At 45.8% G+C, this 27,915-nt stretch overlaps 1 protein-coding gene across 3 annotated transcripts in view; it reads left to right on the top strand.

Moving 5' to 3' along the window:
• The window catches only part of LOC135906981 (arylsulfatase B-like), a 33,169-nt gene extending 7,495 nt beyond the window's left edge, over positions 1 to 25,674 (top strand). For 2 of the 3 annotated variants that reach the window (XM_065438629.1, XM_070531855.1), the window contains 9 exons: positions 2,776 to 2,896; positions 5,875 to 6,034; positions 6,622 to 6,734; positions 12,272 to 12,382; positions 15,776 to 15,901; positions 17,343 to 17,469; positions 20,761 to 21,054; positions 24,428 to 24,864; positions 25,514 to 25,674. In XM_065438629.1, coding sequence (XP_065294701.1) covers positions 2,776 to 2,896; positions 5,875 to 6,034; positions 6,622 to 6,734; positions 12,272 to 12,382; positions 15,776 to 15,901; positions 17,343 to 17,469; positions 20,761 to 21,054; positions 24,428 to 24,864; positions 25,514 to 25,654 — 1,630 coding nt within the window. In that variant the 3' untranslated portion in view covers positions 25,655 to 25,674. Of the gene's footprint in view, positions 1 to 2,521; positions 2,605 to 2,775; positions 2,897 to 5,874; positions 6,035 to 6,621; positions 6,735 to 12,271; positions 12,383 to 15,775; positions 15,902 to 17,342; positions 17,470 to 20,760; positions 21,055 to 24,427; positions 24,865 to 25,513 lie in introns of all 3 variants that reach the window. The other variant, XM_070531856.1, reaches the window with a different exon arrangement.
• Positions 25,675 to 27,915: the final 2,241 nt, after the last annotated feature.

Below are 27,915 nucleotides of genomic sequence, written 5' to 3'. Positions count from 1 at the left end.
ACGCAGATGAATAAATGAAACGTGCTTATGTATTTATTTATATACCTCGCAGGCCGCAAGTTTGATGTAGTAGGCGAGGGGCAATAAAAAATTACCGACGATTACGTTACTTCCTAATGCGAAATTTGAGCGCAGCAAATAAGCTGTTTCACCTTTTCGATAGATTGAGGCAAAGAAATCGAGCAACACATGTATGCGCTATCACAGAATTTTTTTTTTATTTTTCACACGTATTCCTTTAACAAAGACTCCACTAACAGTTCTTGACAGTCATGAAGGAAGCTTTGTGGTCGGAGAAATAGACTGATATATGTTCGACTTGGTACACCAATGCTTGATTCTCAAAGACGAGATCTATACAAGTGCCTCGCGAGGTTGTCACAGCCGTGGGACGCGTTACGAGCGAGAGGAACGGGATGTTCTCCCGCATAAGTGTTAGGAAATTGCTGTTTGTCTTTATGTCAACATTAAAGTCCCCCACTACTAACATCGGTGTGGATCGATGGACGGTTAATGCGAGTTGCAGGAAGTGCACGACGTCTTTCGTGAGTGCGGTAGCGGACTCACGAAAGCGGTATCAGTCGGTCGCTGCTAGCGCTGGGGGGAGGAAAGGGGGGCGGAGCTGGTTACGAGGCCGACGATAACGCCGACGACGACGCGAAACCCAGGAACGGACGCCAAAGAGCCATTTGTGTAGCCAGCCCTCCTCCACAGTCTCTCCTCCTCCCTTCCATCATCCTCCCTCGCCCGGAGAGCCGACAGCGCGCATGCGCGGCGGCGGAGCAGATTCGTCGGCGAGCTGGTTACGAGGCCGACGACAACGCCGACGACGACGCGAAACCCAGGAACGGACGCCAAAGAGCCATTTGTGTAGCCAGCCCTCCTCCACAGTCTCTCCTCCTCCCTTCCATCATCCTCCCTCGCCCGGAGAGCCGACAGCGCGCATGCGCGGCGGCGGAGCAGCAGATTCGTCGGCGAGCTGGTTACGAGGCCACGACAACGCCGACAACGACGACGACGACGCGAAACCCAGGAACGGACGCCAAAGAGCTGCGCTCTAAAAAAAACGTAGTTACAGAAGGAAGAAGGGCACAACATTGTACAATACTTAACAAACAATAACAGAAAAACATTACCGCCAATGCAGCCCGTACAGATAGTACACTAGCGATGCTGAAATGTGCTGCTCCGATGTTTATCCCTCGGTTAATTCCAACGTTTTATTAAGGCCTTTCTCAACTATTGGTTACATCTCTGTTCCTTAATGAGGTTACGCACATTGAGGTTACGAGAAGCCAGACTGGCGAAGAATCTCTACAGTGTTGTCATGAGCTTGTTGCACGGTTCTTTATTTCTGTATAAAATCGCGTTTCCTTAGACTGTTGTACACCATGGAGTGTAGTACTTCTTGTAGTATGCCTGTGTTGTTGGTGTGTGTGGGCCAAATGTACCGCCAACTCTCACCTGCAATTTTCTGTCTTAAGTCTGTCCTTTTGTCTCTTAAACCTAAGTGCTCTAAGATAAATTTTCTTGCTCATCGTTCCTCTCATTAGAGTAGCATGATGTACTGTATTAAAAGTCTCTTCACTCTCTTCATTCTATTATAAGCAGTATTACAAAATGCCCTGTAGTAAAGTTTCTGCTGCTTATGGCCGACTCATATCCACCAGAAGGCATAACACTTGAAAAAGGATTTCTTTGGGCTGTGTGCCTGATGTAGTATGAGCATTTATGTCGTGACATTTATGCATCTGTAGAACTAGCTTCCTGATAGGGTACTTGCTGTGCCCGATCATCCTGATGTGTGCAGTGCTGTTGAACAATATATATTGCTGCAATAAACGTTTATACACTCGAAGTATCAGCAAAGATGCTTGATCTACAATTGTGCCCTTTGCTTTCCATTGCTGTTAGTGTTACTTCTTAGATTTAGCATAAGCACGCCCCCAACAATCTTTGGAAGTTTAAGGGTTGAATAAGTGAGGATGACCTTACTAGAAGTGCAAGACCTTTGTTTTACCTATGACTCCCATCGAAATGCGACTGCCATGGCTTATAATTTAACCCCTCGCCTTGAGCTGCGTGTTGCTGGTGGGGCATCCTTCCGTCAGCAGATGCGGTACTCGATGGCTTCTTGGAAAGCTTAGGTTGATCATAACAGTGTCAGAACGGGTCCCAACCTATTGACGCATTTTCTAATTCGGCAAAATATACGCTTTATACGAGAGAATTTCTAATTCAGAAAGTGCTTTCTCCAACTTGCTCGGCAGAAACACAAGCTTTTGTGAAGCCGATGCAAAGACATTTGCTATGTCTGTGGACAGGAAACAGTGTTCGCGATGGTCCCTCTTATTTGTTTTCATTCAGTTCTTGAACTAGTTTTACGCTAAAGTAGCATGTTAATTTAGGGATTGTTATTTCTTTGGAACGCGCATCAGTATTGTTTTATCTGAGTGACTTCGATGATCAGGTACACCCCTTGCTCATTCTGGTTAAAGTGGTCTGCTTTAATTTTCTGCAGGCCTGCTTCTCTTGATAGGTGTGCGTACGTTTAACCCAGCGGCAGCCGCCTTTAGGCTGAAAATGCGTGCTGGCCTTTCCAATGTGAGTAGCCTCGTTAGGACATGCGGATCTTATATTGGTTGGTAATTCTCAGATCGCAGGAAATGAATGCGCGAAACAATTTAGTTTAAAATCTTTAAAGATCTTGCGCACAGATGTCTTTGTACTAACGTCTTCCTCCTTGCCTCCCCCCTCTTTTTTTTTTCTTTGCAGCAATGCAGTGGCTGGCATCGCATTGGCCGGAATGCTTTGCATTGTACTGGTGCTTTTGCTGTTGCCGGCAAGGCGTGTCAAACGGCAACCTCACATTGTGTTCATTTTGGCAGACGACTTGGTAAGTTAATTGTTCTAGATAATGTTGTGTGTTGCTTGTGATTTGGGCAACTAGTCTCCAACATGTTAAGAAGTGGCACTCAGAGAATCGGTGACCTTTCTTTACCTATAAATCTACAGAAGGGATTCTGTGTGTGCACCTTCTGGCAGCTATGGGCACGCGCACGCTAAATATGATTGCAGAGTTGAAATGCGTTTTTTAAATATTGTTTCTTAATTCCCGGAAAGGACGTGGACATATGCAACAAAAGCTTCTCTTTGGCGATCCAGGTGCTCTAAAGAAAAGAAAGATGTACCACTTGCAAAACCAAATAAAATACATTTGTGGGAAAGTGTTCTTTAGATCCTCTTTTTGATAACTAGATACTGAAAGACTATGCCTCGGATTAAGGCACCTTATTAGCATAGCCATCGGGGGAACACTTCCCGTCCTTGGGATGTGCTTCGCACGAATAAGTACCGCCGGCCGCTGCATGGATGCAGTAGTACTTGCTGTGCTCCAGCCCCACCCTCATCACGTCATCCTCCGCATGGTCATTCTACCTGCCCACTCCGCCCTTATTGATTGTGGAACTTGCCGGCCTCACTTTGGCCTACCTTGCTACTAACACGCTCCATCCACATGTCGACCATGTTTGTGTTCCGTGTATTACATTCATCTAGCATGTCAACCTAACGTCTCTTCCTGCGAATCCCGATGGAGATTACCTCTGGACTGCGATTATTGACGTTACACTGGCCAGCAATGTCACCGTTACCCATACAATTACTACTCGCGCCTGCCTTCGTATCTTGAACTTCAGCTGATGTTTGAAACTTATCCCAGACGGCATTACTCTGGCCATCATCTATTCTATTGATCAGTATGCTGTTTCCGTATTAGCGGCCGGCGATGTGTCCTTCCCCCCCACTGCATTCCCGACTTCACGTAGTACAGCCAATCGAAACATTACGAAGATGATGGCTTGGCCTCCTTCCAGCACATGCAGCCAATATCAGGCACATGTTCATGCCTTATCTCGGATTCTCTGACTTGGATACCGGATCCATACTGGAGACGACAGCCTCAACAGACGACGTCCTTATCGCGTGTCCCATGGTGAACGGCAAGTGATGCACCGTGAGGTCGAAAAAATGCCGATGTAAGGGATCACTGAGTCTTCCTGCAGTCTCTGAGCGTCACAGGTCGTACTAGTCAAGAGGGAAGGCAGCCGGAGCTTCTGCGTAGACTCCCGTCACATTAAAAAAATTATACAAAAGGACGTCTAACCTCTGCCGTGAAATGACGGCGCCCTCGACTGTCGCCAAGGGTCTACCTACATATCTACCATTGGCCTATACGGTCAGGATACTGACAGATTTCTGTAGATGACTTCGACCACGAAAAGACCAAATTCGTTAAACCCGGTGGACTTTTCAATTTAAAGTGATGCCCTTCGGCTTGTGTAGTGCCCCAGCAGCGTTTCAAAGAATGATGGGCGCTCTACTGCGCGGCTACAAGTCGTCCACATGTGTTTTTTAGCTAGATATCATATCATTTTTTAACGTACATCTGAGAGCTACCTCACAGGCCTGTCGGCAGTTATTGATGTTTGCAGACGAGCTGTCCTTAAAGTGAACTCTTGAAATCCCAGTGTATTTGCCGCCGTAGTAAAATCACTGTGCTTGGCCAATTTGTCAGTTTTCACGGCGTACAGCCAGGACGCCGGAGAGAGTATCGTCCTGGCTGTGACGACAATCAGGAGAAGGAGCCACGACAACTTCTCGCCGCTGATATCAATCAGCCTTATAATCTCTAAGAGCATAGGCGTATTTCTCAGCGTTAGTCCGAATTGTCGATTCTACTGTCTTGGCGAAGTTCCCGTTTTTCGTTTGTTCAAACGGTCATTTCATCGGAAACTTGTTATATCGGGATAGCTAGTCATATTTAACCAATTAATGCTGTAACTACTGCCTGTTTTTAGGAACTTTACAGAGACATATGTCCTGTAGATGCAAAATACCTTGCCTGCGGCGGCTAATGTTGGCCAGATATCGCGCAGGTTATATTGCTCACCTGCTTGAATAAATGTGCTTTACTACAGTTTAAAATGCTTCGAAATCACAGTACCTATAAAAAGGCAGCCAAACTGAGTGCTGCTTTCATAGCGACAGAGTTATAGGTACTTTCCATATAGCAGTATCATTCTTGCCATAGTGGCTTCCTGTTAACGATCACTATTATTTCGAAATTGCACTGCTAAAATGAAACAGTTTACTTAGAATTTGGAATCTCCCCTTCGAAAACTGACGCTCCCCAGCGAGATTGGTGCGGCGGGAGTACTAAAGGAGCAATCCACTATGGGACTAAGAGGAATGCTAAGAGGATCATGGCTCTGCTGGGCAGTGCTGCTAGGTCGTCTGGCACTCGGGGCCCATAGGTATTCTGTAAGCCTCCCCCCCCCCCTCCCCCTTCCCGGGTGTAGTCACGGAAGGCAAGGATATAGACAATTTCCGGGTGTCTTCAGACGTATATGACACCCCCCGCCCCACACTGGCTCCTTGCACCCGGGGCCCACGGCCCCGCACTCCCTGCACCCCCCCCCCCCCTTCCGTTACTACGCCACTGCTGCTGGGATTGCTAAGCGGAACAAGCCCCTGACGAGCTCACAGCTATGGACGAAGCAGCCATAAGGCACAAACAAAGTGGCGTGAGCGAACGTACGGTAACGGGGCTAGCTACTTGTGTTTCTATTAAGATCTCTTGCTGGATACAGGAAATCTTCATTTCAGCGTCTCTTTTTTTCTGAGCTGGAAATAATTGGCTAAGAGGTCATTCCTGTAGATGTTTTCCCCATGGATTCATAAATTACGAGATACGAATAATCAAGGCGGCCGTTTACATAGCCAGGAATACTTTGCGAATGCTTGTTTGGCGTGCTTGTGGGTATGAGCAGCAGTCATGTTCTCACTCACCGTTAACATTCGTGATGATCGCAGGGATGGGACGACGTCAGCTTTCACGGGTCCTCTCAGATTCCCACGCCAAACCTGGATGCCTTGGCTGCGGATGGCATCATACTCAACCGCTTCTACACGCAGCCGTCCGGCACGCCTTCGAGGTCGGGCCTCCTGACCGGACTGTATGCCATACGAACAGGTGAGATTTCTGTAAAAAAAAAAAAGCAAGTAAGATGAATGGCATATGCATGCGCACGCGTCTGTGTTATGCACTAGCGCGTATGTACATATGCGCGAGAGATTAGAAAAGAGATGCAGTGATTTCACAAAGCCATTATCCTGAAACAATTATTCGTGACACCGGGTTCTCGCCTCTCGGGATAGCGAAGGGGGAAGTACCGTTTTACGCGAATAATGTTTCCCACGATGCGACGGCGTTGCCATCCCTTTACATGTGGAGAGCGCTAACAGAATTTTGGGGTTACAAAACTCATGGATAATTAGTAACAATGTTAAGCCACCTGGGACTTTAGGCCTAACTGAAGGAAAGGAAAGCCTAATAATACGTGATTACTGAACAGGGGACGCGAAAAACGTATATATTTCGAGTTTTCTGAACACGACAAGAATGTTACAGTTCTTTTTGTTGCTCTTTCTATTTCTCCCCCTGTGGTCTAGCTGACCAACCGGAATGAAAGAGTGCGAACTAGCGATCCGGTAAAAGTGTGAAAACCAGCATGTAAAATCTATTCACTTACACACTGGCCCACTACCCGTGCCATGCAGGGTTGCAAGGGTTAGCGGTGGACGTAGCCGACCCATTAGGCTTGCCTTTGAACGTGCGCCTTCTGCCCGAGTATCTCAGGGAAATCGGATACGAAACTCACCTCATTGGAAAGGTAAGTTTTTTTCTTTCTAAATATAGCTCAGTAACATCTCTTCCTGACATTTCTGTTTTAATATTTTATTTCTGCTCTCGACGTTGCATGCGTACTTGACCATGGCTTATTGAGAACCCAAACTCGCTATGCCCTGCTAGCCAGGTGACTCCAGACAGAAACATTATTTGAAAATTTTGTGCCCATGTGCTTGCCAAAAAAAGAAAAAGAAAACAAGAAAAAGCTCAATCTCGATTTGGCTAAGTCACCTGGACGTAACTATAGCTGATAACGAAGTAGAAATGATGGAGCCCAACTCGACCGTTTTTGCCAAAACTTGTCTCTAGCAAGCTAACGTGAAAGTCTAAGCTGCCGTGCCTTGGTCTCTTATTCGCGTTAAAGTCATTCATCTGATGTTATTGAAGTGTAAACACTTCAATAACACTTCAAGCAAGTGTAAAGTGTTCACTATGCTCCCGCCATGCCGATTCAAAAGGTTTCCGATGAAATATTGTCCATCTTCTCAGCAGTGATCCATTAGTTGCGTAGCTGTAGTAGTCATTCTCATTGTCGTCAGTGTCAATTTCGCTGAACCTGGCACAGTGCAGTCAGCGTCGGTGCCAGATGCGAACGTCGGCAACCGGCAAGGCTTCCTCTCGCGATTGAACTGAGAGATACCACTGCTAAACGGTCCTGAACTAGATTAGTTCTATATGTAAGTTTAAAAGGTGGATGAAGAATAACGAAAGGGAAAGTGGGCATTTGCCGGAATATAGCCCGAAGCCACAAATGTAACCCCGTACCAATACCTGACGCAGAAAGGCTCAAGCTCAATAAATCGTCGCTGTGGTATGGCGTTTAAAACTGGAATTACTGTTATTCATAGTCTTGGTCAAAGCATAATCAAAGTTTGTGATTTGTTGTTGCCCGATGATATCTTATGATAAACTCAAAATTTCAGAGGCGCTTAGAAGGCATCTTCTGCAACACATATGCCACCGTGTATGATGCAAAAAGATATCCACACATATCCACGTGTATAGATGATTTGTGGCGACAAAATATCGTGTGAAATTGCATAATAGGTACCTGCATTAAAAATGTTCGGCATAGCTGCTATGTTATGTTCATGGTGATGGGCGAACGTGGTACGTTTTACAATATTTTCCGTCCAATTTTGAGTCCAGATCGCTCATTGTCAGGCCAATCCATTTTCGCCGCTCTGTGTCCTTGTGCTGCCTTTATACTCGTACGTTATGTATATGGACGTCAGACTCTGTAGTTCTGCAAGACTCGTAGCGCCACCTGCCGGTGCCAAGAGGCAGTAATTGAGTAGTGCGAAGCCCGACTCCCTAGCTAAGTTGCCTATGCAGCTAGCGACTGCGAAACAAGAATTTAACCAGACTGTGGTCATATTGCGAGTGTTCTGAGCATTTAACACGTAGACAGAGAGCTATGAATTTCTCCGATAGTCGGGCGCGCCGCCGAACTTCCATAAAGCGCTTGCTGGCTCTCTCTTCAGACTGATGGCGGAAACGACGGCAACCGCGATAGCTCCGCACGCTACGAAGAAACGCCGCAATCGACGCTACTGTTGTGTTGTAACATGCCATTGACGTGAAGGACGAAATAACAATGTTCAGTTTTACCGATTTCCATCGCGATCGTATGAAGGGGAAAGGCGAGAGCGCTTGATACGGGCCGTACAACCTGTTGGGTAATCCAATTACCTGCATTCCCCACAACACAGCGGCTCGCATGAGAAAGTGGGACAATTTCGCACTGTATTGCCAGCATCAAGGCTACCGGTAGTCAAGTGAGTGGGTCAAATCGTATCTTACAACTGGTGACTTATCTAATAGCAAAGAAGCTTAGAGTTGTATTATCCGATAAAGAAGGTTGTTTTGCCGTTATGAATGAAGGCATGTTTTCAGCCAGAGCTTCGTCGCCAATTCACAATAACTTTATGACTGTGACAGCTAAGCCCTCTGTAGTTAAGGAATGCGCTTTCAATCTCCTAATTAGACAGAAGATAGAGAAGATTGTTTCCAACGACGAAAATACTGAATTGTTAACCTTTAGAAGTGTTCGTTTTTGGGCTAAAAGCCATAAATAGGGGGACTCTTTTCCTAGGGATTGCTTCGCAGAAAGTGACTCGGTAGTTCGGTATTGTTAGTTACCTACAGAACTGCTTAGCTTCACAATGCTTTTCAGAAGCGTTCGGTGTACTTAACTCGCAGGCAGTCGTTCTCTTTCTAAAAAAATATTCCTGGTAGTTATTTAGCTTTCAGTATGTACACTGAAGACTTGTATCTACTGTCGGCCGAATGGCGGGTTATTGAGATGGGTTAAACACTGTATCAACGAGCAAATTCAGCAATCAGTTTTCACGGACTAATGGGGTGCTTCAGCGGGTGTTTTCCTTAAAATTTTGTCCCTGTATTTAAGGTAAATGGTAGTAGAGCGTAAATATGGTGTGTTTCTGCACAATTTTGCAATATGCATTAGTTTTAAGGCTGCCCTTTTCCCGAGCGATGTTTACTTATGTAAGGTTGATAATGATTGAACTGCTGTTGGATTGACCATTTACTAAACATTTTTCGCAACGCGCACGATTACTTAGCTTCCTTGTTTTAGTTATCAATTTGAATGTTTCATTGCCTTGGTAACTGAAGAATTCAAGTAGAAGGCTGGGGCTTAAAGTTGAGTAAATTATTGCCATGCACAAGATAATACAATCTCTAGAGGTTATCTTGGCCTTTCGGAGTAAACGGGTGTGTTACCAGCACTGTCTGAGGTTATCAAAACCATTGCAAAACGACTCGTCGAAAGGCGCTAAATACCCACGTTTTTCCTTAATCCTTTCTCACCAAGACGCGTGTTACACGCGCGAGTTACACGCTTAAAGCAGCAGCTAGTTTATCCTCGCGGTGCAGTAACCAATATTTCAGGATGCTTGAAATGTTTCATTGTATTATATAGTTTGCATATGATTACAGAAAGTAATGAGAATAAAAATAAGACCACTGTGGGCATTCCCTACATCCATTCCTTGCCGTGCACAACCGTAAGAGAGTATGGAGTAGATACGGGGTTGTCGTTGTACATGCGGCTGTCGCAAGGTTATAGGGAAGTTATGCGCCGCTGTGCAGAAGAAAAAAAAAGTGAGTGAACGCAAAAGAACGCCCGCCAAGTGCAATGTAAAACACACCAACAAGTTCACATCATGTTTTATGGTCATAGTAAAGAAATTTTGTTTAGGCTGTGATCGCTCTTATGAAGGGCAGGCAGGCTATTGCATTGAACAGAGATTACTCGAACGTAATATGTCGTGAAGCAGAGAAACACCCTCTAATTAACCTTTGCGTGCACTGTCACTATTGTAATGTGCTCGAAACTTTGAAGACAGTATAGTTTTATTGAGACATAAGAACGAAGAAGCGCGTCTTATGGTTGAGGCTAACCTGCTGCGGTGGCTTAGCGGCTATGGTGTTGCGCTGCTAATAATGAGGTCGCGGGATCAAGTCCCGGCCGCGTCGGCTGCATTTCGACTGGCGCGAAGACACCCATGTCTAGTGCATTAGGGGCATGTTACAGATCCCCTTGTGGTCAAAATTAATCCAGAGTACCCCGCTACGGCATGCCTCACGATACAATCGTGGGTTTGGCATGCACGTAAAACCTCAGAATTGACATATCGCTACTAACCGAAGTGCATGCGTTAGCCAGGCTTTGACTACCTTACATAAAGATGAAATATCATGCCTAAAGATTTATGTTTCGCGTTGGCCAAGCGTGCCTCACATTGACGGTTAGTGCTGCCTCTCCTGAGCTTGGACAGATAAGCTTGACGGGTAGCGATGCCCCTTTCTGAGCATGTGCAGATACGGTCTGTGTTCACCTTCTTTTTCCGCCACAGTGCAACCCCTTCAATTGATATTCAGCATTGTGTTGTCTGTTTCCCCTTCTTGTGTCCGTATGTGCACGCCTGACATTTTACTGCGAAAGCTCTATATTACTAACTTCCCGTAGATTTTTGGGCGTCCGGCAACAGAAACGGACTTAGTGATTTCTAACAAACCCATATGGGCGCAGTGTGGTGGCGTAGATGTCAAAATGCGGAACAAATTAGCACGCTCGCCATGAAAAATAGCGTGACGTCAAGGTTATCGCAGCATATAACCAGGAGAGGTATCGGATGCTAAAAACAGCTGCGTTGTTGATGGGGCGGACAGGTATAGTTCCTACACCGGAAGAACAACATGCGTACGAGGAGCGCTGGAGGAAACAGCAACGAGAATGTAAACGGCGCCGGCGCTAAACGACTACCGACGAAGAAAGCTCGTGCGATGCTGAACGAAAACGACAATCGGGAGCCCGGGCACTTTCGAATGAAGAATGACGCCAGACTCGCAACGCAAAAAAAAAAAAGAATGACAACTATTCCATTCTGTGAAGATGTAATGGTGATTTTTGCACCGAAACTGTTTATGCGGACCCTGTGCCGTCGTTGTCAGACTTCGCTAAACAGGGGCCACGTGACCTAGCGGGGGAGGAAAATATAGCACCTCAACAGGGCGAAAGGGATTTAGAATGTGAGACGGCAATATTACACGCGAATCTTATATGGTGGTGAAACGGTACATTTTGGGCGATCGAGTCAGATCGGCATCGAATTTATCCACGATTGATTCCACCTTGCCGCGAAAGAAACACATGTTATGCTGGTGGTTTGCGGCCAACGAATGGTGGCCAGCGATCGAAACGCGATACTAGGAGCGCGTGGCTACCGCACTTCATGCGCCAGTAAGAAGTACTGGCAGCCACTTCAGTCGTCCCAATCCAACCAATCGTCAAAACCATTGCGGCGCCCGCATATACAGTGGCGGGCCTTGCGCCCAATATACGGAGCTTTGTATTAGTGCTTCCGCAAGTTCCATCCTATGGCTATAACTATGGGAAGAGCACGAGTAGTGCGTACTCCTGAGAAGGAAGCTGCCTACTCTGAGCGTTAGCGAGAGTTGGCTCGTGAGAGGGTTCGTAGTCGTAGGGCGACCGCGAGCTGCGCGCCAGAGATGCCGAGTTTAAACGGCAGTGCCCTGGTGGCCCGAGCCAAAGCCGCTGCAGAAGCCACGGGGGTCCCGGACTAGGGACTGCCCCCTAGACTTTGTAAGGGCTGGGCCCTTAGGGCTCAGCTCACAGCTCTCTTGTAAATAGAAGAAATAAAGTTTGTAACCACCACCAACCACCAAAGCATGCTTACCACGCGAAGCACGCAAAAGCAAAAATGAGGGGAAACAATGGTGAAACAAAAAACTTACAGTATAGACTGCTTGCGAAGTTCGCCTTGCATAATGTAACACTCGGCGTAACTAACACAGCTTCGCTGATCAACCATCTTCGCGGACTGGAGGGGGCGGTGATTTTTTTCTAACAGGAATACTTGTAGCAACTAGCTGAACTTAATGTCTTCCTGTGTATCACTTCATTTACCATCGCATTCTCCTAGAGTAGCACGCTAGACGTGTCCCCCTCTCTCCCTCACATTCTCAATGCAGTGGGCCATCGGCTACTACAAGACAAGCCTCACGCCGACATGTCGGGGCTTCGACAGTTTCTACGGCTACTACAACGAAGAAGAGGACTACTACACGCACAGCATAACCTACGTACGTGGACTTCTGCAAGTGGCACGTGTTCCATGACAGGGCACTTTCACATCTATTCAAAGTAATACGAACACGTCATTTGACGTAGCAGATGTACTGATATGCATTCTAGTAATTTCAAACTGCAAAGAAAAGGGATTCGCATCAAACGATACTGACTGCCCGTTCGAAAACATTACACAGAATGCTGCGGACTATTTGTTCGAAAATGTTATCCTGGCGTCAAATATGTCGATTAGGAAAAAAAAAAAGAAACTCGGCACTAGGACAAGGGTTGAAGAAACAAGTGCAAGACACGAGTTTCGCGTATCATGCGCCTTCAGCTAATGCTCGCAAGCTATACTGCAGGCATGCGCAGGGATAAAGCCAAACCATGAAAGCGCACTTTGTGGCCTGAATTGAGCAACTGTTCAAGACTATGAATTAACGACTTACGAAACATTTCCTATCCAACTGTCAAATATCTTTTGTTTTATTTTATTTATTTATTGATACTGTAGATCCTGTTTGGCTTAAGGAGGAGTGAAATACAATTTTCACAAACAGCCAACGATTCTATAACCAGTGAAATATGAATTCCGTAAAAAGCAGTGAAACTGAATGCAAAATAAAGGTTTGTTCATGCTTAAATTTGCTTACCTGAGACACATAACAAAATAACAAGGAACATATATTTTATAAGATACAGCATACAGCACCCTGCAAAATTGAAGAAGATGATTCTTAATTACTTAAAAAGTAAGCAGGAGAGGGAAGTGCACGTCATCTTTATTGAATATTTAATGGGGCATTGACTTTCACTGGAATATTACTTGTGGGAAGGAGTGCCTAAAGGAATCAGCATGTGCAATTATGGCAGGTATGTTGTAAGAATGATAGTGTTTTTTAGTTCTCGTTGACACTACTGCAAGTAAGATTTAGAATAATATTTGAAATTACCGTTCCGCAAGTTATATATAATTTTTATTCTGCAACGTTCCTGCGAGATTCTAAAGACAGTACGTTATTTGATTTCATCAGAGGACTTGGATAATCATAAGGCCATAGCAGTTACTGCAAGTCTATAAATATTTTCGAATTTTTAGGTATCAGTTTTAACAAAATGGTCCCACACAACACAAGCTTATCCTAGCCGAGGCCCTATGATTATGTTATATGCAAGCAGTTTGACAGAACAAAGACAATTTTTCAACTTGTGGTGAATTAATACTATATTGGGAGGTGCCCAAGCAGATATGCGATTATTATGAGATGGACAACTTAGACAGCTTGTGAAAGTAGCACCGAGGTACATAGGATTTTCGCTGCGGATGAGGCAAATACTCTTAATTCAATGGACATGTTCAAGGGGCTGTTTTTTGTTAGTAATCCGTATGAAAACATTTTTTGTCTGATTTAGCTTCATTTTCGAGAAAGTGAACCACTTCGACACACCGTTAACATTTTCATTTAAAGCATTTTGATCATTTCTACAGCTGACCGGTTTGCACAGTAGAACTTAATTTGCAAACACGCGAATACTGGCGCTCTCATGCACACATTTAGTCGAATCATCAATATAAATTAAAAATAACAGTGGTTGAATCAGGCTTCCTTGCGGGATACCACTATTCATAGGTACGTGATAGGAGTATTGGCCCTGAGAATCAACAAGTGGGGTCAGTGTTTCCAGATAGCAGCAGATCCATTTGACAGAAGTGCCTAGCAGTCCAATACTGTCGAACTTAATAATTAGACAACAAGGACAAATTTTTTTTAATGAAGAAAAATAATGCAAACTCTACCACCTTTGTTGATGATGCACGCGACGTAATGAACAGCAAAAAAATTGGAGTATGCCTAAACTTCACCTTCAAGAGTGGAACGTGATAGCACTCAAAGAGTCCCGACTGCTGCTCACGCTTCCCGGCAACTGCAGCTTGTGCAACCGTAATACTTACCGGGAAACGCTGGTGGCGAACGCTATGCACAAAGGCGAGTTTTCTGGTAGAAACGCGGCCTCTTGCGGGGGCCGTGCCAAATTTTTTTTTAGGTTTCTGTTATTGTTTCGCACTTTTAATACTTAAGTTTGAGAAGACTAAACACAAAAGGCATACGATGTCGGTGTTTTGTTTCGTGACATTTGTTTCTGGTTGTCATCCCCAAAATTCCGCGGAATAACGTTGTCAAGAATCTGAGACATGGTATGATCATCTTTAGGGACAGAATGGTGTGGAAATATAACCCGCAAATACCGCATGTCATATAGCAAGGAGTGGCATATACATATGCTTAAATATATGGGGAAATTTTCCTGCATGGACAACTCCGACAACGGTGACACCGATATCGGGTTTTCTGCAACACGGGGCCATTAACACTGTCTCGTTAGTAAAATGAGCTGCTGAAATAGGATTTCCGAAAGCCAGGTTGAAATGCTGAGAGCACGCTGCACTCCAGAAGGTACTCTTGGATTGAATTTGAAATTAAATGTTCTAAAGGTTTCCACGACGTGCAGGTGAGGGAAATTAGTCTTTGTTTGTTAAAAGGGTACGATCGTCTTTTTTAAAAACCGATACCACTCGGGCTGACCGCCACTCTGAAGGGACGATGCCACTTGAGAGCGACGAATGAATGGTAGTAAGAAGAAACCGGGTACGTGATTCAGCGCAGCGGTAAAGGAAGGCGTCAGGTATGTTATCTGGTCCACACGAAGTCTTGCTGGCGTAAAGCTTAGCAGTATATGAAAAACACCTTCGTTAGCTACAAGTTCAGGATTCACGTCATCCGCGCTTTTTTGTGGGCGTGTAGTATTGTGCCTCCGGAGTTGGGAAGACGGCATGGAAGTATACATTGAATGCGGCAGCTATTTCGTTTCTGTCATTAAACACTGCCTAATCCACTTTGATGCGATCAGTCATTTTACGTGCACTTGATTCAGGGTAGCTCCAGAACTTTCCGGAAGTGGTTTTTATAAACTGTGAACAGTATCTTAGACAAGTAACGTTCTCTACAGATTCGAATGTCATGTGGAAGTGATTGCTTCAGGTAATTGAACATTGAAAAATTATTTCTTGTTTAATTACTGTAACATTGAAAATTGTGTCACTTGTGAACTGTCTGGAGTGACCGATGGATTCTTGCGAGCCCTGGCTTTATTCTTATTTGAGTACAGAAATATATATTTAAATTCGTCCCACAAGTAGCTAACTTCATGGAACCAGTCTACATACTTAAAAGTCGTTTCATTCCGTCGTAATGTCGCACGATAGCAAAGTCACATAATAAATGCGTCAAAGGAAATATGTTTTATCTCCTTCAATGCACTGCATATTTGGGGAGGCTTAATATATTATTGCCAAACATTATGGGCAACGCTCCAATGTAAATGCAGTGGTCCTGCATTTATTCCAGGAAAACCACACGGGTGTCGACTTCTGGCTGAACATGGAACCATTGTTCTCCGAAAGTGGCTCATATTCCACGACATTGTTCACGGAAAGAGCGCAGTACCTCATCCAAAACAGGAATAGGTCAAAGGTGGGTAGATGTCATCTCTTGGCATTGTCGCAAAACGCAAGGAATATTAAGAACAGAAAAAAAATCACGTATTTTTTGTTTCTGCCTGCTTTAACGTATTCATCACAAAAGCAACCCTATACAACTTTCACCCTTGGAGACAACGATGCCGCTAATTGGTCTTTCTTACAAATAAATCAACTGGCTTTATCACAGCCCTAGAGCAGATAACTTAGCGTGTGTGTGTATGTGCGTGTGAGTGTGCGTGTGTGTGCGTGTGTGTGTGTGTGTGCGTGTGTGTGTGTGTGTGTGTGTGTGTGTGTGTGTGTGTGTGTGTGTGTGTGTGTGTGTGTGTGTGTGTGTGTGTGTGTGTGTGTGTGTGTGTGTGCGTGCTTGCCTCTACATTTATTCTTTTGACTTACCTGCGCAATGACATTGTCGGGTGTACGTCCACTAATTTAGTTGCTGTTTTATATTTCACTTTAATTAGTTGCATTTATGCATTACCTTCCAAGAATGAAGCTTCACTTCATGCTTCATCTGTTCTACCCTTCTTTTTCTTGTACTACTCTTCTCTCGCTTTTTATTAGTGTTGTATGTTACTATTTAGCCTGAGGAAAATACATTGCAGCATTTAAACCGCTTATAGACACTAATTATTAGACATACGCCGCTAACGCATTCCCACACTTGCAGCCACTCAGTCGTCGAATGTACGTTTTATTTATTTATTTATTTATTTATTTATTTATTTATTTAGTACATACTGCAGACCTTTCGGTCCGAGCAGAGGGGCAATAGAACGTATACAAACAAAAGAGAACAAATTAAGAACAAACGAATACAAATTTATACAAATTTTAGTCACACTGTGTCTGTAAATTGTCGTTCCAGTCTGATACTGTTCTGGAAAAAAAAGAAAATTTAAACGTGTCAGTTCGAGCATAATAGGGTGTTAGTGAATCCGGATTATGCTGTCTTGTTTGCCGTGTTATTGCAGGCGTTATATAAGTCGATGGTTTAATTTTAAGCCTGTTGTTGAGAAGATGGGTAAGGAATTCAAGTCTTAGCAGCTTTCGGCGTGATTCAAGAGTAGGTATGGAGTTTTCTGTCATAATTTTAGAGGGAGAGTCCAGTCTTGCGAATTTAATAAATATAAACCTGACTGCCTTTCTTTGTATTTTTTCAAGACGCACGATATTTGATTTAGTGCAAGGATCCCATGATGTACATGCATACTGTAACTTTGGTCTAATAAATGTAAAATAACACAGTAATTTCACATTAGGAGGGGCATTTTTCAGTTCTTGTCTTAGGAAACAGAGTTACCGAAAACAGAAGAACAAATATCATTAATGTGCATGTTCCATGTCAATGCGGAAGTCAAAGTAACACCTAAGTATTTGTAATTGTGAGTTTCACGCAGAGCTGAAGATCCTTCACGCTGGTGTTGCTTCCGCAGCCGTTCTTTCTCTTGCTGAGTCACCAAGCTCCGCACGGCGCTGGAGAGCGTGAACCCTTTCAGGCACCGCAGGAGAACGTGGACAAATTTCCATACATTGGAGAAAAGAACAGAACAATCTACGCAGGTGAGGCACCCAACAGGTGAAATTTCTCTTGTTCACAACCTAAACCCTATCATCGCATATGTTGGGTTTGTTCAGCTGCCCCTTCAAGCGTCATGAATAATACAAAGTTTATGGTCAAACTCCTCGGTTTGCCTGAACCTTGTTTCTTAAAGCACACGTCAGTGTTACTTGTTCCAGAGAGTTCGTCATCGCTGGACGCCAGAGGGGGCCAGACGGAGCAGACGTGCCTGACATTGGCTCCACTGAAACCCGTTTTACGCCCGTTCCAATGACCGTAGGACAACAACCAAGATATCAGTTGGACTGTACTCGACGAGATCTACACCCGGACATCACTTTCAAACCGGAAGGCGAATTTTTTACCTCAATATTGAAGTTTGAAGATTCGAAGCGGGCGCGGCTGCTTCGGGTAACAAATGCGGCAAGAACGCTCACAGAAGCGCACGGCGTCCGCTACGCCTTGGCGTGGTCTGTGAGACCGCTGCCACCCCAACGATATAGCAAAGGCCTCAGAATGCTTCGCAAGAGTCAATGACTGCTACCGGTTCAACACCGGCACCAACGTGCTCCACCTCAGAGCACTCACCCGAGGATTATGACGAACAATCTTCATCCACCGAGATGGAACACGCTTTCGACAAGGGCCTCATCGAAACCGACCCGACAAAGGCCGACCACACTGGTGGTAGTTGACACATTGCAGAATCACAAAGAGCTAAGAAACAACGTAAGAAGAACGAAAAAGGCAACGAAGCCCAGTCTCCGAAGCAACGCGGCTCACCAAGTCAGGCAAACTTCGCGACAGCGAAACGTGGCGACTATCCGTATGGTGTGGCCGACAACCAAGGAAATCGCTTCCGCCATCCAAAGCGCAAACCTCTGCCAGCACTACCAAAGGATGAGGTAAAAATCATCATGCGTCCAACAAAGGGGGTCACAATCGAAGACATACTAATATACCAACCTTGGCGAGTGCCATTCTCAAGGCAAGCCGACCAATCCAAGACCATCTCAGTCAAACTCAAGATGGACCCGCGAAACGAAAGAGAATCACAGATCATAGGCGTGGACTTCATCCTCCGCACTCACCCCGGATCGAACATTATAATTTTATCGGTGAGCAGCACGGAAGTGGCCAACGTAATCCGCCGCATCACGCAAATCAAATCGAATGGACGCGTACACCAATTGAACACATACGTAGCTGACCCTGACAACTGCTATCCAGGTGTGGTTCACGGCATTCCAGCGGACGCACCCATGGAACATTTAATAGCCAACATGCGAGTACGAACACACGGAGTTAAAATCGAATGAGCTCGGATAGGCAACTCATCCACGGCACTCATCACGTTCACCGGTGGCTCCCTTCCCAAATGTATTTATTACATGGGAGGAGAGATGCGACTTCATCCATACAAGCGCACTGTTCAAGGAATGTTTCCAAGTGGGTGACCGACCGGATGTGTGCCCCCACCCCATCAACATCTGCAAAACATGCTGCAAAACAGTCACAGACGCGGAACTACTAGAGAAACTGAAAAAAACGATACATAGGAACACCATTAAACACAGACGCCCCAAATGAGACACGGCCATACCTATAGGAAAGGCGAATTTCGAATTAGGTAAACCTTTCACATATGCAGAAGTCTTTCAGGCAGCTCAATCAGCCGCCAAAAGCCCGGCTCTTGGCATTGATGCCATCACGAACGCGATGCTTCGGAACGTGGACGCTTCTGAATGACTCGCCCAGCGGGCATCGTCTGCGAACGGGGAAGTAAAACGTGCGAGTGGAGTTTGGATGAAGAGGAGAACAAACCTGGGCTGACTCGCGCGTGGCGCTGTGAACTGCTTTCGCTGAGTGACACCTTTGCATTCTTCATCTTGTAAATAAACGCCATCCATCGTCACAATACACAAAGAAAAAAGCAAATCTCTCGGCGAGGCCCAATACGTGCGCGAGGATATCAAGGGAACTAACACACATAGAGATTGGTAGGCATCTGCAAAAGCTACAGCAACGAGCGTTTGTCAATAGAGAAAAAAGCGCATTGGTAATATCTACATTGTCTTCCGATGTGAGTAATCGTAAATCTTGTACCGTAATGACAGCAACAATGCTTGTTATTTACGGTGGCAAACAAACCAGGTGGCGCAAGGCATCACTGTAATAATTACGCATTGTACACGGTAAGCGTGTTACTGGCCTTTGTAATGTTTTTACCGGAGCAACTCAAGTGACCGACATTGCTCCAGCTCCTGAATAGCACCATACGAAAAAGCAGGCAGAAGTCAAATATGCCATCCGTATATGTCTACCTGAGCGCTCCACATTTATATGTAAGTATGAGTATGAAGCGCACTGGTGGGCCTGAAGTTTTCTTTGCGAAAAGGATAAATTTTGCAACTTATGTTTCCTCTTGTCCGTGTTAAACCACTGCGCTATTCCTTATTCGCACCACTAAACTTCTTGTAGCACCAGTAGAGAGAGGGTGTTCAACGCATAATGCCAAGGTTGACAGGTTGGTCCATACTGAAGCCATTTTAACGCTAATTTGCCCATTGACGTGCAGGAGCAGCAGGAACACACCCTGGCTGTCGGCGATTGGCCTCATTCGGGCTCTGAGCTAAATCATAGCCATTTCGAGGGTAGCGGTCACTCGCAGAAGTGGCCTGTTTGCAAATTGGATTTTGGTGATGAATACTACCGCGGACTCGGTGGCAATCCCGGCCGTTTTTACCTGATACTTGCAACCCGAACAAGTAGCGCGGGTGGAAACCTTAAGAGCGCCGCCGCTTCGCACTACCTTAAAAACTCGCAACCAGACTGGGTGCTGTTCCGCGTAGAAATAGATACGGAGTGCCGAAGAGCACCAAATTTAAGCGTGGTGAGTGTCGGCGATCTCCGGCGCCATTCCTGGGAATTGACCCTGCAATGAACGTTAATATGGTACATGAACGACAACAACAACAACGACAACAACTGTGCAAAGACTGCCTCTTTCGCATGTTATTAGCATTGATGCTGTCATTTTGAGAAAAGCGTTTTTGATACCTTATTATGGGCTTGTGGCTGTTTCCGTGTCGCTTGTAAAATCTTCAGCTGCTTGTATGTGTTGTATGCAGCGTCTCGGCTTTCAAGCTATGTACTAAATTCACAAGATGTTGACGTGATGGTCATACTGGCGCTTAAGATGTTTTCCGCGAGGTCAAATTTTCAAGCTGCTTGACAGAATGTAGGAGATTCCTTGGAATTAGCTCTAGCATTGCTATTTGATATATGTGCAGGCATGGTGGACGCGCTGGACCAGTCTGTAGGAGAAGTGTTCAAGGCTCTCAGCGATGCCCGCATGCTCGACAACACCATACTCATCTTCTGCAGCGACAACGGCGGACAACCTTGGGGTAGGCACACGACCCGCAGCTTCAGCTGGCCCCTGCGCGGATCCAAGGGCACGGTCTGGGAAGGAGGAACCAGAGTCCCCGCTTTCGTGTGGAGTCCCCTCCTGGCGAACACTCGCAGGGTGTCCGACCAACTCATGCACATCACGGACTGGCTACCCACGCTATACTCAATCGCCGGTTGGTCCACCAATACTCTCAGTTTACGTTCTTAATACGATCAAGAAGAGAGAGCAGGAGAGCTTAAGAATATCCATTTGTGTCGGAAAAAATGTATAAAGTATAAAATTGTGTGAAAGTAGAAGAGGCAGCGTGATAGTGAACAGTTGATCTAAGAACGGTGACGTCATGACTGCGCTCACTAAAGTAGCCTGTTTTCATTACATGACAGCAAGCTACAACATTTACATAAGTACAAACAAGGAAAAAAGTACAACATCTCATATCACAAAAAGGCGGGGGGGGGGGTGGAATTGTAATTCGCCCGAATGGAGCACGAAGCTACCAAGGAAGCCAGTATGGGCTTTTAAGAAAGAAAGCTTAGCAGGTGAGCGAAAGCTTTTCGTGGTCCTGGACCGACGCCTTTCCGGGTCGGTCGCTTTACCATCTGAGCTAACCAGGAGGCAGTTGGTCCCGGGTTCGAATTCTCGAACAGGACCATATTTTCCTCAACTGCGAAACATTCTGAGAAACCAGTATGGTTTCATCTCTTTCTACATTCCGATGGATGCAGTTTTCCCTTTCATACCACTCCTTGCACCTTGCGTGATATTCCTCACTCCAAGACCTCGCTGGTACAAACCGTCTTTTTCATTTTTGTGAGTTGCACTCTGCTGCAGCCGCTGGAAACATTTTAATGAGCAGCATTCTTCGCAACCTTATTGGCACTTTGTAGCAGGCAGGTAGCTATAGGTAGGTCCCTGGTTCGCCTCACTTTAATAAACAGAATATAATGTTTAGAGGACGTTGGAATCGAACCATTGGCGTGGATATCAGCAGTCCACTGCTCTAGCCATTAGGCCCCGATCTTTTTTCCCTTTATTGCCTATTTCTGACTTGCCACAAGTCATACAGAGGCTTCACTCGTTCCAACCACAGCTAGCTCTTTGAAGAGCTTGGCGCATGCGCCCTGTGACACTTTCTCATATTTGTTCTTCGTGATAGCTCGCGCTCTGAGGTGTTGTGTTAGACTGCAATATCTCCAGGACCGGCTCACTTTCCTCCCAGAGCGCTTAAAAAAATTAAATTATGGGGTTTTACGTGCAAAAGCCACCTTCTGATTATGAGGCACGCCGTAGGAAAGGACTCCGGAAATTTGGACCACCTGGGGTTTTTGAACGTGCACCTAAATCTAAGTACACGGGTGTTTTCGCATTTCGCCTCCATCGAAATGCGGCCGCCGTGGCCGGGATTCGATCCCGTGATCTCGTGCTCAGCGGCCCAACACAACAGCCACTGAGCAACCACGGCGGATTCCCACAGAGCTTCGTAATAAATGTGCGACGTTGAACCGACTTACTGATCACCCAAGTCAATGGTGTTTTACCTTTATTTGCCGGAGTACAGCTGCCAATGTAGTTTTCACGTACCACACATTAAACCATTGGTACGAACGAATGCCTAACACGTAGTCGCTGATGACATCACAATCCATGTTTCTCTCACTTAGGCTTGTCCACCATCAATGTAAAACCAAGTGCCATGTCTAAAGCTCGCGTCGAACGGCCGGCTTGGAAATTTTGCCGCTGCCGCCGTACCGTCGTGTTTAAGGTGGTCGACGACATGGTGGTCTCGTCATAGACACGCACGGCCGCGACCTACACGTACAACTACTCAATTTACACAAAGACGTTGGTTCACCTGGTATCGCTTTGCGGAAATTTAAACAATGCAGACAGCCATGTGCACCAGTAAAGTCTTTCGCATAACCTCGATTCCCACAGGGCGTGAGACATGCACAATATTTGAACGGTATGGGAGCTTTGACCTGGTGATTTGTGTACGTGCGGCCACGTTGAGTACACGCTGGTTGGGCGGTCCTGGATCGCGAATATATAAAAATTTCTTCTCCAGGGCAACGTATTCTTGAAAGCTCTGTATCACTCACCGACCATTGGGTGAGAAGCTCTGTGCATGGCCTTGTACTTTAACGTACTGGCGTATAGGCCACCGTTTTCTTTCTGCCGGCGCCACTGCCGTGGAATTTAACATCGATGATTTCTGCACGTGCTGGTCTAATATATTCGTTTTACTTATTCTCTGGGCAGTTCGCATGTTAGCGAACACCGCTTCCCGTTTAAGACACGGAGTTTCAACCGTACGTGGCACACGCTGGCATTGCAGCAATCTGGAACTATCGGTCGAGCTCCAAAGCGGCATGCGAAACGGTTTGCAACTGTACGCGTCCGCGCGCATTGCGAATCGCTGGAACCCTTCCAGGGCCAGCGAGATTGGGGAAAGCGTGTGGACCCATTTAAGTTTCGCGATTTTTCCGCCAAGATTATGTGCATGCGCCGTGAAAAAGCGGGATTCTTTAACACAGCATCGGCAAGCTCCACGAGGTACTCCTGCGCCAGTAAAGAGGTCGTTCGTTTGACGCAAGCCGCTGCTGGTGAAGAGGGGGACAAAGGTCGACAGCTAGTAGAAACATGCCGGAGGCAATGTCACACAGTGTGCTGGGAGTTGGGGTAAACCCCACAAGAAGCGAAGACGGGCGAGAGCTTATCTGCAAAAGCACTGAGGAGGTGGATGCGGGTTGGAGAGAGTAAACTTAGTAGTTCGAGTGAGCGTGTCTTAATCGAAGGCAATGCACACGCGCAAGTGTCGTGTGGGGACGAGGAAAGATGTGGCTGACAAGATATGGTTCTAGGCTGTAAGATGTGTAGTGTGTGCAGTTGAACTGCCATGTCGGGAGCCTGGCGTAAAGCTTCACACAAGAGCTGGTTAGCCCTTTGGATGACGAACTGGCCTGGACTGACGGCATGACACGACGACGAAGGCGGAACGGAAAGGAGGTATAATAATACAAACACCACATGCGGTTTCATGGTTCGTAAGTAGCTGTCGCAGTAAAAAAGTGAACATAATTAGTAACGTTGTCAACTTAGCCCGCAGCAATGTATAGGTGTTTGCCGCCATAACACAATGGCTGAAATCGCACAGGCAGTTGGTAATGTATGGAGCGTTGACTGTATTGCAGAACATAGACTCCACTCTCAGCAAAGCTCTGGAATCGTCTGCCGGCAGACACGTTCCAATTTTTAAGGCACTGTCAATTGAGCAAGCTGCCATTACTCGCGATATTTTTTCTCATCAAGCACTGGACTCCGCGCCATTACATTCTCGTGAGCAGCAAACTAAGATGTGCTTATATCCTCTGTTGTGCCCTGCCACAGCTTTCAATAGGGCAGTTCTTCGCGAACCTCCATTGTGTGTTGCGACTACTTTTTCTATTTCTATCATATTAAGAAAAAAACTAGCTTAACCTAAGCTTACCCTTCGAATACTTATATTGCCTGCTAATCTCACTTTCATTCGACGCATGCTCTTTCAGGAGGTGACGTCGACACACTAGGGGAACTGGATGGGTTTAATATGTGGCGGTACCTGTCTCAAGGAATTGGCTCGCCTCGTGTCGAGATGCTCCACAACATCGGCAACCTGTTTTTGAACAGCTCAGCTCTGCGAAGCGGCCGTTACAAGTTGGTGCTCGATGGTACCGGACACATGAATGAGCGCTACGCTCGACCAGGTGGCGTCCGTCCATACGACGACCTCGATAAGCTGCTCACCGAGTCGACAGCAGCCAAAGTCCTCAGAGGCTTCCACAATAGGGAGCATCTGAGGTTTCCCAAGGACTGGAGAGAAAGAGCGGCGTTGAAATGTGGTAATCCGGATGGCGGACAATTTTACTCGAACGGCACGGTTTACCTGTTCGACATAATAGAAGATCCTTGCGAATTGAACAATGTGGCCAGCCTACATCCGGAGGTCAGTACCGACAGAAAGACTGCTCGAAATCGTAACAGAAATTTTAATTAGATAATAGCGTATGATTCAAACATAAAAGGATATTGAACCCAGAATTAAAATCACTTGATTATTTTCAAGAAACAAGTAAACAAACAATCAATCAATGAACGAACAAGGAAACAGGCAAGCAATCAAAAAGCAAACACGTGGTCTCATGGTACACAAGTGCATAATTATCCTCAACAAATGCCGTCTGCGAGAGGGAAATGCAATGAAGCAGTGCGCACAGCTGTTCTACAAGTGGTTTATGTTTGGACCACTGGTGTTATTGTACAACACAATTTCAGTCGGAATATGTAGAGCATGCGCCATAGCACTCGAGTAGCTAATCTAGCAGATCATGTGCCGTTAAATCAGCAGATTTGTGGGTGTCACATGGGACGGCTCGCTTCATTGGCACTTTTCGACGTGACTGTTCAAGTAACGCACGTTCAGGATGGCCAAGATGCGTCGTAATGGGCAGTCAGTTATAAATAAGATGTTTACAGCATTGTGTGCTTTATTTTTTATTGAAGAAATAGCTCACACCAGGGGAACCTAAGTTCACTTCCCTATAAAACTCGACCTGCAACTCATACCTGCACTATTTTTTTTACTATTTTAACAGGTTGTGACGTTCCTGAGGACTCGTCTCGGCGCCATTGAAGCTAAAGGAATGCCATTGCAGCACGAGCCCAAGGATCCCGCTGGCTTTCCCGAAAATCACAATGGAACCTGGGCGCCGTGGGTGAATACATCGTGCGGATAGAATTATAATATATGTGTGGAGAAGAGGTTTATTGGCGATGAGTTCCTGTGGTCAAGCACGCTATATGCGAGTACGAGCGGCGAGGCAGCGAGAGTCACTGTCTCGAAAGATACCAGCGGCCAGCAGCACGAGCAGAGCGCGCCAAGAGTTGGCGATGCTGCTGGACGGAGGTGCGTCTTCTTCACAATAGCCCCTCGCAAAAAAAAAGAGCCATCCTGGTGACCTAAGAGTATGGAGGCAGAGGGTCATGGTAGGGCTTGAGACGGGTCACGTGGTCGAGGTAACGTCCACGCCGGCGCATGTCGTCAGTTAGAGAAAGTGGTTCAATGAGAAAGTTCACCGGGGACGCTCGCATTAAGGCATGGTAATTCCCTTCGTACTTTGGGACGAGTTTCGAGGAAAACCCAGGAGTTTGGAAAGCAACAGCTAGCCACACAAGACACCCTGGGGCATAGGTGGGATTAAGAAGCGAGTCGGAGTTGCTTTCCTTCTGGCGGTGTTCTTGTGATGTAAAGGTGCACGCGAGCTGGTGGCACTGTTCCGCTTGTCGGGAAGCTTATTGCACAAGCGGGCACTTGGAAGCGCCAAGATGGTATGGAAGAACGGTGTCGATAGTATGCGAAGGCTCGCGTCCATACAGGAGGAAGAATTCCGTGGTAGGTGAAAATTCCATGGTAGCTTGTATTTTCGTGTGGTATGCGAACGTTAAAAAAAACATGATAATCTGACGTTCTTTAACTGCTTTTTTAAGCTCTTTTTCCACTGTTTAGCACGTATTTTATTTGTGCAAGGGCTTTCGGTGCGACAAACGGTCAAACGCTTACCGGAAGACAATGAATATTATGCCTCCTTGGCTGAATTCGTGGATTATTGATGTTACCATATGGACAGTGTGTAGGAGCTGAGTAATTGTTGAAAGCCCATGCCGAAAATCGTGTTGTTCTTTACGAAAAAGGCTATTGTTTTCCAAAAATATTGCAGTATGCTCACGCAATAAATGCGTCGTAGCCTTGCTATGGGAACATAACAGGGAAACTGGCGTCTAATTTTGTGCCCTAACTTTTAGACTACAAGCTTTTTTTAAATTATTGGCACGACTTTCATGCTTCTCCAGTCAATTGATACTCTGCCTTCATAAAGACAGCGAATAAATTATATTTGTAAATACTCTCAGCACCGTTAGGCACATCGGCGAAAAACGTTGTTGTTTATGTCATCATGCCCACATGACGTCTTATCACCAAATCGCAACAAGAAATGAAGGATGTCTTCTTTGGGCACAATTATATCAGGCAGCTCGAAAGGCTGGGCATCAAAAATATGCAGCTACGTGTTGTCGCCCATGTTTAAGTGGATGAAAAAAAAAGTGGTTAAAGACTTGCAATATTCCTGGCTTACCTTCAATGATGAAGTTATGGAGCTTGATCCTGTGTAGGCCCTCTTTTTTGCTAGAGAGGTCAGAGCAAAATATCGTCAAGTTTTCTTCCAAAAAACTGTGCAGTGTAACGTTGAAGGGTTGGTAGCACGCTTGTTTTATCATGTTAGTTCATTTCTCATGACGCCAAGGCTGCCATTGGTGCTACCGGTGGTTCTGCCGACCCGAATTATCTTCCGCTTACGGCGAAGAATATCAGAGTTTTCTCTTGTTTCAATTTTCCCTCTCTTCTTTTGTTGCTGCACATCAGGATGAACATGCACGTGTATGAGTACACCACGTCCTTAAAGGGGCGGTAAAGGCAAATAGTGGTTCAACGTGCAGTGCTAAATATTTTGGGCTGAACCCATTGCACTATGAATGCCGACGTTAGTATGGTTAGCATTGAAGCAATTAGGCTACACAGCGTATTGCCACCTCAATAACACGTCATGTATGAGGCGTGTAAGCAGCAGGGCTCCTCTTCCTAGAATATCTTTCTGAACACGCTGTGCTATACAGTAGCGCCACCGTGAAGCCGCGCATGGAGCGCGTCTTATTATATATTCCGACAAGATCGTCTGAATAAATATGACGTCGGATCGATTCCGCCCAACACAAGCTAAATTTTAATGCAACTTTTCTGTTTCATTGAATAACGACACATATCCAATGGCACATACCCAGTGACCCGATGTAAGTTGGCGTCATAGAGGTTATTTGAAAAGTAACACATAAGCATTGCCATGAGTTGCCGCCAAATATGTTATTTGAAGTGCAGCACATATCCAGTGACCCAAGTTGATGTGAAAGAGGTTCGTCGGAGAACGGCACATACCAGTGCCGC

Source organism: Dermacentor albipictus, chromosome 1, assembly GCF_038994185.2.
Source record: "Dermacentor albipictus isolate Rhodes 1998 colony chromosome 1, USDA_Dalb.pri_finalv2, whole genome shotgun sequence".
Lineage (NCBI taxonomy): Eukaryota > Metazoa > Arthropoda > Arachnida > Ixodida > Ixodidae > Dermacentor > Dermacentor albipictus.
The sequence above is the reverse complement of the archived record's forward strand: the minus strand, read 5'-3'. Positions and strand labels throughout refer to the sequence as shown.